General features: G+C 34.5%; 1 protein-coding gene and 1 long non-coding RNA gene across 5 annotated transcripts; one reads left to right on the forward strand and one right to left on the reverse strand.

The window, feature by feature from the left end:
* The first annotated feature begins 475 nt into the window (after window positions 1-475).
* Window positions 476-8,380, forward strand: LOC105468628 (olfactory receptor family 52 subfamily A member 1). Its single transcript, XM_071073952.1, has 2 exons — window positions 476-777; window positions 2,538-8,380. Exon 2 carries the CDS (start codon window positions 2,860-2,862, stop codon window positions 3,796-3,798), a length of 939 nt encoding a protein of 312 aa, XP_070930053.1. The 5' UTR covers window positions 476-777; window positions 2,538-2,859; the 3' UTR covers window positions 3,799-8,380.
* Window positions 1,193-12,432, reverse strand: LOC105468627 (uncharacterized). 4 transcript variants are annotated; one of them, XR_011610332.1, is made up of 7 exons: window positions 12,381-12,431; window positions 10,584-10,624; window positions 7,614-7,774; window positions 6,300-6,572; window positions 5,112-5,224; window positions 4,016-4,199; window positions 1,193-1,510 (listed from the first exon to the last, which is right to left on the reverse strand). It is a non-coding gene; the product is annotated as an uncharacterized lncRNA (long non-coding RNA). The 4 variants fall into 4 exon arrangements; XR_011610330.1 differs by lacking the exon at window positions 6,300-6,572; XR_979553.2 differs by lacking the exons at window positions 6,300-6,572; window positions 10,584-10,624 and having other exon boundaries at window positions 7,614-7,771; window positions 12,381-12,432.
* Between the last annotated feature and the right edge of the window lies 1 nt (window position 12,433).

Genomic DNA, 12,433 nt, shown 5'->3' on the forward strand with positions numbered 1-12,433 from the left:
GAGGAGGAAATTGTGTGATAAAAAGTAGTTATGAATACAGATTTTTCTTTTCTGAAAAAAAGAGAAAAACCTTGCCTCAGTGAAAGTGTCACCAAGATATTTATTTAAATAGAATGGAATTGGCATAGAAAAATGTTTGCATTTAAATGGGCTTTAGAATTTTACAAATAGAAATGGCAGAAAAGGAACATAGCTTGTAAAAAAAAAATGCATATCAATTATTCTGCATTTAGCCTGAGGGAAAAGAGAAGAAGAGAGAAAGGAGATTTCTGCAAGTGTAGAAATAATTACGGGGATATTAGGTGCCAATGAACCCAAGAGGGCTGACTTAAAATTTGCTGGGTCCCTTGTGGTTTTGGCTATCAACTAGGGAATCCCTCATTTCATGCTCATAACTCCTCCTACTTCTCCACACATTCATAAAGGAACATTAAATTGGTGGCTAGCAACTTTTTTATCCAATTTGAGCTCAATAAATTTATCCCGTGTTTTGAATGCCACTTTGAGTTTTACTGGAGGATGAGCACACAAAAATGGTCTCAGACAGACTTCCCGAAGAAGAAGAAGAGTGTCCGTATTAGAGATAAATGAAAAGTGTAAAAAGTCATATGCAAAATGTCCACAGTATATTATATTAGCACATATCCCAGCACCGAACGGAGTAAAATTTATGACATTAGCTGGATGCTGTTACACAGAGTGCAGACAGAAAGTACAGCCATCACAGAACCCGCAGCTTAAGGGAATGCGACTGGAATCACTGGAGAAGAAAAATTGGTGAGTGATGAATGAAAATGTTATGAAAAATGGACAATATTCTTCAGGCATTCGGTAAGAGTAAAACCAGGTCTCAATAATAATTGAGGAGTAAGTCTCATGAATTCCAAGTTTCCCCCCATAATTTAATTGCCAGCTTCTCCAATAACAATCACCCTATCCAACTAACCAGGAACTTACATACACCACCACCTGCAACCCTGCTATCTGTGCATGTCAGGTAGTCCTCACATGTCAGCTCTTTAATCTTGAGTAAGTCAGACATTGTGATTGCCCTTAAAGGATTCTTATTCCAATTGTGATTATCTTTGGAGAAGAAAAAATTTGCCCTATTAGAAAAAGCCAGTGACTTAGGGATGGGAGTGTCACAAAACTAAGCACTGGGGATCAAATCTATGGAAATCACAGTATTTAATTGACCTACAAATTTACAGTAAATATATGTTAGCTGATACAACCTCCCTGTTGTGAAATGTCCTCTGCTGATTTGGTTCTTTGATTTGAAGTTCAGCAACAGTTGAACATTTGTTGTTGAACATTTGAGTGAACTTGGATCCATTTCCTCTTTTCTCTTTCTTCCTTGTTACTTTCCTTCCTTCTTTTTCTTTCAAAAAACAGCTGCTTTTTCTTTCAAAGAAGAGTTGCTTCCTGAATTTCCAGTATACTGGTGACATTAAGTATGTGGTTAGCTCATTCATGAGCTTGCTGAGATAAAGCAACTTTATTGAAATGTCTAGGAAAGAATGAAGTAACTTAACCCTACTTTTCACTGAATCACAAACATTTCTCTAATGTGTAGCTTAAAATGTACTGATCCAAAATAAGTAATTTTTAGAAAATAACTATTTTGATCAGAGAACTTTCATATAACGCATAAGAACCCAGGTTTTTCAGAAAATTCAGTCATCAGTGAAATTGAAAAGTGACTAAATTTTCTTCAGTTATTCATAGTGCTTTTCTCAATTTTAGTATCCCCAAGTTTGTCCTGTCTTCCCTGTCTAGTTCTACATTTGACTTCTTCTAAGAAATCTGTCCTTTAGCTTTTTTAGTTTTACTAATTTCTTATGTCAGAGCTCACAAAATTATATAAGCCTCTCACCTATATTTCATTAAGAACTAATGAGCCTTCATTGGGTCATATTATGCTAATTATAACTCTTAACAGTTTAAAACCAGGAAACTGGACTCTATCCTGGCTAAATGATTCATTTGTCCTTATTCATTATCTGTGGTTTATCAGGAGCACGTCCTCTTGCTGTATGCATTGTTGCTACTCATCTTGTCCCTTAGCAGTTCCTTCTCTCTAGGTATTCTATAAAGTGTACTACAGAATTTTTAAACTCACAACATTTCAAGAATTTCAGCTGTTAAAAATATATAGGAAAAAATATAATTCCCTTTAACTTTAAAGAAATTTAAAAAGCAATCAGGAGATTTGGCCTAGATTTGTCAAAAGTATAAGGATTTCTATACCTTCTAAAGCACTCTCTTTACATTCTTCTGAATATAAAAAGAAATATATTATGTTCTTGGGTGTCAATTATTTCTACCTCTATTCTCTTTCATTGGGAATCTTTTACACCAATGTACTGGTCAGAGTCTGATAATCTGCTGGTCTAAAATGTTCTTAACTTAAAGAAAATTGGAAACAGTTAAATACTAGAGGAATAGCTGAAATGTGAAATATGGAGAAGTTTATTACACTCATTAAAATGCAATATCCAATAAAAATAAACTTCTATGTATTTTTTTGTCCACAGGTCTGGAAAGAAATAACAGACAGGCCAGTGGTCCAATCCCCTGTCCAGGTGATTTTGCTGGTTCTAATGTATTTGGATTGCCATGTGCATAACGTCCTATTATGGCACAGTGCCTGTGAATGCCCTACCTGAAAACAGTGATGTTATCTCCATGAATCCATCTTTTCCTTTCAAAACTGTGAATAAGATGGATGATTTTAGAGTTCTACCCAAATCAGACAGACTCAATACAATGACTTTGGATAAAATCAGAAAGCAGAAGAGGAACAGTAACACTGACTGAGAAACTTCTTTTGTTTGCATCAGGAGGCCCAAGGACACTATGTCCATTTCCAACATCACAGTCTACATGCCCTCTGTGTTGACACTAATAGGGATCCCAGGCCTAGAATCTGTGCAGTGCTGGATTGGGATTCCATTCTGTGCCATTTATCTCATTGCTATGATTGGAAATTCCCTGCTTCTGATCATCATCAAATCTGAAGGCAGTCTCCATGAGCCCTTGTACATTTTCTTAGGCATGCTAGGAGCTACAGATATTGCACTTGCTAGCAGCATTATGCCCAAGATGCTTGGAATATTCTGGTTTAATATGCCTGAAATCTATTTTGATTCCTGCTTGCTTCAAATGTGGTTCATCCACACATTTCAGTGCATAGAGTCAGGCATCCTGATGGCCATGGCCCTGGATCGTTATGTGGCCATCTGTTATCCACTAAGACATGCCATCATCTTCACCCACCAGCTTGTCATTCAGATAGGAACTGTGGTCGTACTCAGGGCTGCTATTCTTGTAGCCCCATGCCTAGTACTGATAAAGTGCCGGTTTCAATTGTACCACACAACAGTCATCCTCCACTCCTACTGTGAGCATATGGCCATTGTGAAACTAGCTGCAGCAAATGTTCAAGTCAACAAAATCTATGGTTTGTTTGTGGCCTTCACTGTTGCAGGATTTGACCTCACATTCATCACATTGTCCTACATCCAGATATTTATCACAGTGTTTCGTTTGCCCCAGAAGGAGGCTAGGTTTAAAGCATTCAATACCTGCGTTGCTCACATCTGTGTCTTCCTCCAGTTCTACCTCCTTGCCTTCTTCTCCTTCTTCACACATAGGTTTGGGTCTCACATCCCCCCTTATATCCATATTCTCTTTTCTAGCATTTACTTGCTGGTCCCTCCATTTCTCAATCCACTTGTCTATGGTGCAAAGACCACGCAGATTCGCATTCATGTGGTAAAAATGTTCTGTTCATAAAATCCACCTTAATTAATGCCCACATGCTTCCTTCTTTTGCAATAGTAACCATATCAAAACAAAACAACAATACGTATTATTTGAGATGCTTGGTTTGTGAAATCTGCCAGCATAATAGCTGGTTTTAGATCATCATAGCATATCAATCAATGGGGTTGTAAATTCTACCTGACTAATGAAATTGGGAAGTGTGAAGAGTAAAGTAGTGAATACATACTGTTTGTTTTTTCTCCTTTATTCTTTAGCCCCTGGTTGAGTTATTCCTCTAAGAATATTTCTCAAGGAGGATTTATAAATTATGCCTTTGTCACTGAATTTAAATGCACCTAAGTCTCGTTCTGAAACGTCCAGGTACTCAATGAAAACAAGTTGCTGACTTTCATTTTCTCCATTATCCTTGCCTTAAAAAAAGAAAAAAATCAAAGGAAGTACATGTTAATGGTGTTCTTATCAAAGAAAACCTTATGAATATCAAGAGACAATAAAGCCTAAAAATTTAAATACATTTTCAGAGTCATGCAGGGAATTACAGGCACAAAAATTAGAACCAGTTGTTGCATTTGACACATCAACTTTTGTTGTTGTTGTTGTTGTTGTTTTGCTAACCCCAAAATTTACTTCTTTATTAATTCATTGTTTTATCAAAAACCTACAATATTATAAATACTATACTACAGAATTGTGACATAATAGTAAATTTGGTACAGTGAGTAATTCTCATGAGCTTGTACCTATGTAATTCTGGAAAAGAGAGACTGAAAGGAAAAGAGGTGGGGGATGGGCCGGCAGGGGAAAGAAGGAAGAAATAACAAGTGTACACATGGGATGTGGAATTCAGAGAGAATGAAGCATTGAAATCTAACTAAAGCAGAAGAGTTGCATTTACTGTATTTTGTTTTTTGGTTAGGCAGTTGCCTCTGATTCCTGAGGAATGATGAATGAGTGGCCAAGGTAGATAGAAGAGCAGATTTAAACTAGATAATGTAGTTTAAGGTAACTCTAGTTTTTTCAATATGGTATGAGTGCAAGGTAGAACTTGGGGAGACAAGGAAAATACGAATATCAAAAATGGCTATTAATGCTGTGAGAGTTGCTAGACTTTATTCCAAAAGCTATAATGTGCCATTGGAGAGTGTTCATTTGTTTGCTTGTGTTCTACAAGTAAGACACGTGTGTGTGTGTGTGTGTGTGTGTGTGTGTGTCTGCTTGGGCATGTGACAGCATACCACACAGCAAATATAAATAAGTCTAGGGCTATTGTGTTAGCGAAGAGGAGGAATATATTGTCTAAAATTAGTGGCATAAGAACTTACGGCTAGTTAATTGTTCTTGAAAAACCTCAGGTCATAGATCATTTTTCTCAAGGTTATGGAAAATATTCACATATATGCAGATGTCCATACTTTGATTTACCAGATTAAAGCCACTGCAAATATAAGAAATATTAGATTGCTTGTCATACACCTACCTGGTGGATCCTCTGGCTTCAGGGATTAGGACTTAGCAGATATCCATGGCTGCTGAGAATGATTATAGAGGCTATCTTAAGGGATCTTTTGATACTGTTTCAAGTTTCAATATTTACGAGAACTAATTTTATTGGATTACCAATAGGGATGGTTTTTCTTAAGTAACATAATTTTCTCAAAAATAAAATAGCCTCTGATGTTATTTCTTAATATTTTAGCCAGAATTCGGCAAACTTTTAAATAAATGGCCAAATAATATATAGCTTAGGCTTTATGGAAAAAGAGGCAAATTCAAGAATATCACGTAGGCATTAATATAACAAGACAGAAAAATGTATGTCCACAAATAATTTTTATGAAATTCAAACAATATTAACAACAATAAGAATTGCATTGTCTTTAATTAAAGGTCTACTAATTAAAATAATAGAATCCATTTTTTTTTCTACAAAATGTAGCTGAAAGTTAGAGTTTCCCTATCACCAAATTGATTACAAATGTTTATCTGTGAAAATCATTCTTAACTAGTGGGCTATAGAAAAACAGGAAGCAGGCCAGGTTTGGGATGTTAAACAATTACCACTTTTAGCAGCACCACAGAAAATATGTGGTAATATAGGACCAACAAAGAGAATAATGTGAAACTACAACATATTTGCACCATTTCCGAATTTTAATATCTCATAAAATATGTAGTCCAGAGTTCATATTGTTTAATTACTATAGTCTTCAAATTTCAGGCTCAGTCTCAAGTTGAGACTTACTGATAGAAAATAGAAAAAACAAATGGGTCATTACAAGGAAAAGAGGATAACCAGGACCCTCTACCCTCTTACACACTTCGACAGGGACAATTATTGAAAACATTCTTAAACATAAAATCGCTTGAAAGATAATAATATTTTTTGTAAGGATAATTTTAAAGAAAGATTTCTAGAAATCACAAAATTAACTTCCAGGAGATTACATCAATTTGAACAATGACTAAAATAATGTTTGTCTAAATTTTCAACAACACTAGTTATTACTGACATTTATCTTTGACAGCTTGATAGGTAAAATATGATTCCCTTTATAATTATCATTTAACAAAGAAATATTTGTGCTGCTATCTTCTTTTCCGTTTGTATATTATGTGAAGTACTTCATTGTTTCCTTTGTTCATTTTTCTAATTTGTGTCCATTTATTTTCTTCTTGAGTTTAAAATTTGATGAGTAAATATTGAATTATTTCCAAGGGCTTTATTGCTCAGGACTTTACCCGAGGATTTCCAATAGGCTCTTGGCATTTTCTTGTAGAAGTGACTTCAGGCATAAAGAAGAAAAGAAAAGGAAAAGGAAAAAGTCTTAATATTGGAGATATTTGACCTATTAGGAGCAGAACACTTGTTGGGAAAAAAAAATGCTTTCAGGCAGGGCGTGGTGGCTCACGCCTGTAATTCCAGCACTTTGGGAGGCTGAGGTGGGTGGATCATGAGGTCAGGAGTTCAAGACCAGCCTGGTCAAGAAGGTGAAACCCCGTCTCTACCAAAAACACAAGAAATTAGACCGGGGCAGTGGCAGGCGCCTATAATCCCAGCTACTCAGGAGGCTGAGGCAGGAGAATCACTTGAACTCAGAGGGTGGAGCTTTCAGTGAGCCGAGATCGTGCCACTGCACTCCAGCCTGGGCAATATAGTAAGACTCTGTCCTCCCAAAAAAGAATTGCTTTCAGGAACTGACCCTTCTAGCTTTTTGCACCCCTTCATTTAAATGTTCAATTTGGGAAAAATAACTTGCAACATTTGGCTCATTTCCACCCTTCTTGGTAGAGAACTGTCCTTTGGCAACAAGCCTTTTATGTTGATATTCCTAAGTAGTCTCCATTGCAATGTGAGAATACAACAGTATTATCCTTAATTTATTGTTAAATTTATGACCTTTTGAGATTTGGTTAGCAGGCCTATTTGACTTTAATACTAAGCTGTATGCCTGTATTTAAACAGTATTAAAAATGCAGGTGATTCCCAGCTACTCGAGAGGCCTAAGGCAGGAGAATTGCTTGAACCCGGGAGGTGGCAGTTGCAGTGAACCAAGATGGCTCCACTGCACTCTAGCCTGGGTGACAAAGTGAGACTCCATCTCCAAAAAAAAAAAAAAAAAAAAAAAGCGATATCCTACCACATCTATTTATAATTTCTAAAATTGCTCAGAATTTGTATTAATAAGGGTTCTTCAGGGTAAAAAACCAATAGGTTATGCATACATGTATGTATATACACATATATGCAGGTAGGTATACATATACATATATATCTGTATCTATGTATCTATATGAGATAGATTAATTTTAAGAACCTGACTTACACTTATGAAGGCTGGCAAATCCAAAATCTGCAGGGAGAGCCAATAGGCCGGAGACTCAGGGAAGAGCCAGTGTTGTACTTTAAGTCCAAAGGCAGCCTCCTGGTAGAATTCTTTCCTGATTGGTGCAAGTCAGTCTTTTGTTCTATACAGGCCTTCAACTGCTTGGAAGGCACATTATAAAGGACAATATACTTTACTCAAAATTTATTAATTTAAATGCCAGTCTCATCCAGAAATACCCACACAGAAACATCCAGAATAGTATCTGACCAGAATCTGGGCACTGTGCCCCAATTAAATTGACACCTTCAACTATTCAGAATTAAAAAAACCAAGGCAGAGAGCAGGTAACTACAGCACCTCCCGACGTCAGAGACTCAACATCATGGTTTACAAGTTACTAAAGAAAGAACACTGGGACAAAATAAAGCTTGTAGGAATTCATCCACCTTCAACCACTGATGTGCTAATCTCAGTATTGTAAAGATATCAATTCTCTTTAAACTTAATCTAGAAATGTAGAGTAATCTCAAGCAGAAGGCTATCAAACTTTTCTGGCATAAGTGCAAATGCTTAAAAAAAAGATATTCAATTCAAGAAGTAAAAGCTAAGAGTGAAATGTATGATAGAGTTCTGATAAATAACTCTGCCCTATATTCTAAGATTCAGTGTCTTTTAGATGATGACTCTCTAAAGAGTCGAGGACGGGAATAGAGGACAGTAACTGTTGTCCCCTCCATGCAAGGTCTGAGACTAACATACACAATGACAATTGCACAACCTTTATTTGTAGTGAACACAACTTTTTAACATGAAAAATCCTAAAAGGTATACAAATACAACAGATATCATGAATTAGTAGGTGAATTTAGCAAAGTTTAATGTTTGAAGTCTACATAAAAATAGTTTATAAATCTACATACTGGAATCCAATAATTAGAAAATAACAATAATTTGCCATAAAGTGTAAAAGCATAAGATACACAATTTATATTTAGGCACACAATAAACTACAAAAATTTTACACTGATAATTACAAAACATTGTTGAAAGAAAGGCAAAATATAAAGAAATAGAGAGCTGTGCCATATTCACGGATTAGACATCTCATTATTGTTAAAATGTTAATTTCCTTAAAGTCATGTAAAGATTCAAAGCAATCCCAAATATAATCATAACAACCTTTTTTTTTTGCCATGAATTGAGAAGCTAATTTTATATTTTACATGAGAAATCAAAGGACCTACAGCCAAAGCAATCTCAAAATAAAGAATAAATGTTAAGTACTGAGAATACCTAACATCAAGACTTACTACAAAATTCTAATAATAAAGACAGTGTGATATCAGCATGAGGACAGCTAATGAAACACAACAGAGAGCCCATAAGTAAGCCCACATTTGTACAACCCATTGATTTTATACAGAAGTATCAAAGCAATTCAATGGAAAATAGACAGCCTTTTAAACAAAATTAGGTATTCATATATATCTATACATTTTATAAATATATATGTTTAATCTAAAAATTTATTTAATACCACACAAAATATTAATCCAAATGGGATAATATAGAAGTAAAAAATAAGACTTCTAGGAAGAAGAAATCAGAATACTTTAATATATTGAAGATTGGCAAAGATTTCCTTCTTACAACACAGAAAGCAACAAGATATCATCTTATCAACAATTTGGACTTCAGCAAAAGTAGACTGCTAAGAAAATTAGCAAGCAATACACAGACTATAAAATCATGCAAAAAAACTTAAATCTGAATTATATAAATAGTTTTAAAATTTTATATAAATAACCCTTATAACTCCATGTAAAAAACAAAAATGTGCAAAACACTTTACCAGACACTTCATAAAGCAATAAAGTAATAAGCTCTGCAAAAGTATGGATCATAATTTAGAAAAAAACTTTTTACTTAGTAAAACTGATTAGTTCATATTTTAGTATTCTATTGATATGATGTTCTAGGACAGGTAAAATTAATTGAAAGTAATTTTTTTTTTAAACAACAATGCTTTCCCCTGAAAAGGTGGGAACAGTCATGTTGGGAAAACTTTCTTGAGTGCAGGAAATATTCTATATCTTGATAGGATAATGAGTAACATATTTGCAAAAAATAAGCTTAAGATCAATACATTTTACTGTCTTTTCTTAGTAACAAAAGAGTATAAACAAACACTGTTGAGGATAATGGAAGATAATTTTTGTACTTGTGAAGAAAATAATTACTTTTATGGAAAGTATTGAGACTAGAAAGAATCTTGAAGGTTTGGATTCCAATTGCAATTGCAAGTACGGATTCATTGTTTTTAATAAAGAGAGACACAGACATACGCAAACGTAATTATATAATCGCGTGTGTGTGCATGTATTTCCTCTGTTCACTTATAGGAACCAAAAGCAAGGAACAAGCAATGGCAATGAAAAAACAATCCTTGTTTCAAGATATTGATTTTCTTAATAACTTTGTTCACAGAAAAAGATCAGGGCTTTTTGGAAAAATATCTGTTTCTGTGGCTTGAGCTGAAAAAGCATAAAGTAATTTGAAATCACGATGCAGAGATAGAAAATAAGGAAGTACTCAAAGCATGATTGGAACATGTGGAAAGGACCCAAGGTCTAGTTGGAAGGAGCTCCTTATGGCATAATTTAGAAAATTTTGAGCATCAAAATAAATAATTATGGCAAAGGATTGTAGCCCATTGAATAAAATCAGATTCTGTGAATCTATACAAATGTAAGTAAAGCAATACAAGTTTGGGAAAGGGGAATGCTCTTCCTTATAGTGTAATGCCAATAAATAAAGAGAAAAGGTATGATGCATTTAAAAATTCATAAACAGAATAATAAAACTCATGAGTGAAAGTGCTCTGAGGAGCGGACCATTTAAATAGTCTCAATAAATATATACTTTCACAGATTTCTATGAATTACAAAGAGAAAAATAGCAACTTACCATGAATCCAGAGTGACATCCCATTAACCAAGTGACTGAAACTAACCACATTAATATTAGAACATATCAGCGTCATATGATTAATGATATTGTGCATGAAGAAAGGCTACATTATTCTGTTGCATTAAAAACAAACAAGCAAAACTGTATAACCTGAATCCTAGTCATGAGGAAACGCCAAAGAAACTAAAATGATGTTAATTCTCAATAACAAATGGATGTTCTTCAAAAATTCCACTATCAAGAAAGCAAAAGAAGAACTGAGGAGCTTTTGAAAATTCAGGAAGTCTAAAGAGACATGAAAAGTAACTGCATTATTTGTTCCTGGACTGGATTCTGAAAAAGGAAAATACAGCTATAGAAGTCCTTGTTGGGACTACTGTCTAACTTTAAACATGGACTTTATATTAGGTTATAATTTTATTTAAAGGCTAACTGTCCTCATCTTGGTTATAATACCATAGTTATACAATATAATGTCTTTTCCTTAAGAAATACAAGCTTTAAAATTTAGATGTAAAGGGGCATCATGCCTTCTATTTATTTGTAAACCAATCAGAAAAAAAAATTCTCCATCTTCCTACCTACTGAACTAGTGATAAAGCACAATGGGGCAAAATATGAAGAGTTCGTGATTATGGGTACGTGTGAATCTTTGTATACATGTTATAAGGGAGTTTCTCATACTCTTACTGCAAAGTTCTATATATTTAAAATTATATAAATAGTTAAAAAGTTTTAAAGTGGCACTATTTCTTAAACCATCCTCAATTCAGGAAAAAACACCACTATCTATTCACTTGACTCATCCAAAAATCTAGTCATTTTCTTTGAAAGTGACCTCAATTTCATACAATACACCTACTTAATCACCAATTCTTTGTGATTTGTTAAATAATTCTTAAAAGTATTTCCTTCTCTCCCACTGATGAAGTAATAAATCTATCATTACTTCTTTCCTATTTCACTCTTTCATAATAATGTATGTAAAATAATGAAACGTTGCATCTTTCGTTTATTGGTAATTTTTATATGACATGTTTCAGAAAGTTACTCGAGTTAGCATTATAACATTAAAATCTATTTCTTCATCTTCATGTATTATGTTAGTTTTTCAGAGAGGCTTACGTTTTTGTTTTCATTTTCCACAGAAATTGAGCTGCTTGATGTATCTGTCTGCTGTTCTTTATACCGTGTGTGCCAACACTTGTACCTTTTTGCACTGCTAGCCAGCTTTTAGACTCTAGTTAAGACAATTTAGTTAGAAGTGTTGTTTAATTAAAGTAAATTTTGGCCATTTCCCTGGTTTTGTCTACCCCTCTCATCCAAGTTTTCATAGCAGCTACCACATTGCTCTCCAATTTTTTTTCTTTATGTAACTGCTTCCTTCACCAAGATCATACGTCTAATTTATCTGTATGCTCACGATCCACACAATTCATGGCACATTTTTTAACTTGTAGTCAGTTTTACTGCAGGTATAAAATCCCCCATAAACATGTACCATCCCACTCTTCTTTAGCCATAAAGTAGAAAACAGCTTGAAACAGGTTAAATATCAGGTAAGAAACTAAAGTAGCAGTTTAGTATGATTGGCAGGATCTGGTCCTGGTGGTGGCTAGAAATGTCTATGTATTTATGTATGTGTATGTGTATATGTGTGTATGTGGGCATCTGACAGAATAGAGGCTGAGTTGAACCCTAATCCCATTTCCCACATATAATCACTGTTAACAGTATGATGAGGTTCTTTCAGATGATTTTACTATGTAACTTATAGTTACAATGTATTGTTACCAAGGGGTCCTTGCTCCCAGAGCTCCCAAGATGGTGGCGGGCTGCTTCCAAGA

The sequence above is a fragment of the Macaca nemestrina genome, chromosome 12 (assembly GCF_043159975.1).
Source record: "Macaca nemestrina isolate mMacNem1 chromosome 12, mMacNem.hap1, whole genome shotgun sequence".
Classification (NCBI taxonomy): Eukaryota; Metazoa; Chordata; class Mammalia; order Primates; family Cercopithecidae; genus Macaca; species Macaca nemestrina.

Excerpts from the sequence above, each read along its gene's own strand:
- LOC105468628 (XM_071073952.1), top strand. The coding sequence starts at position 2,860 with ATGTCCATTTCCAACATCACAGTCTACATGCCCTCTGTGTTGACACTA.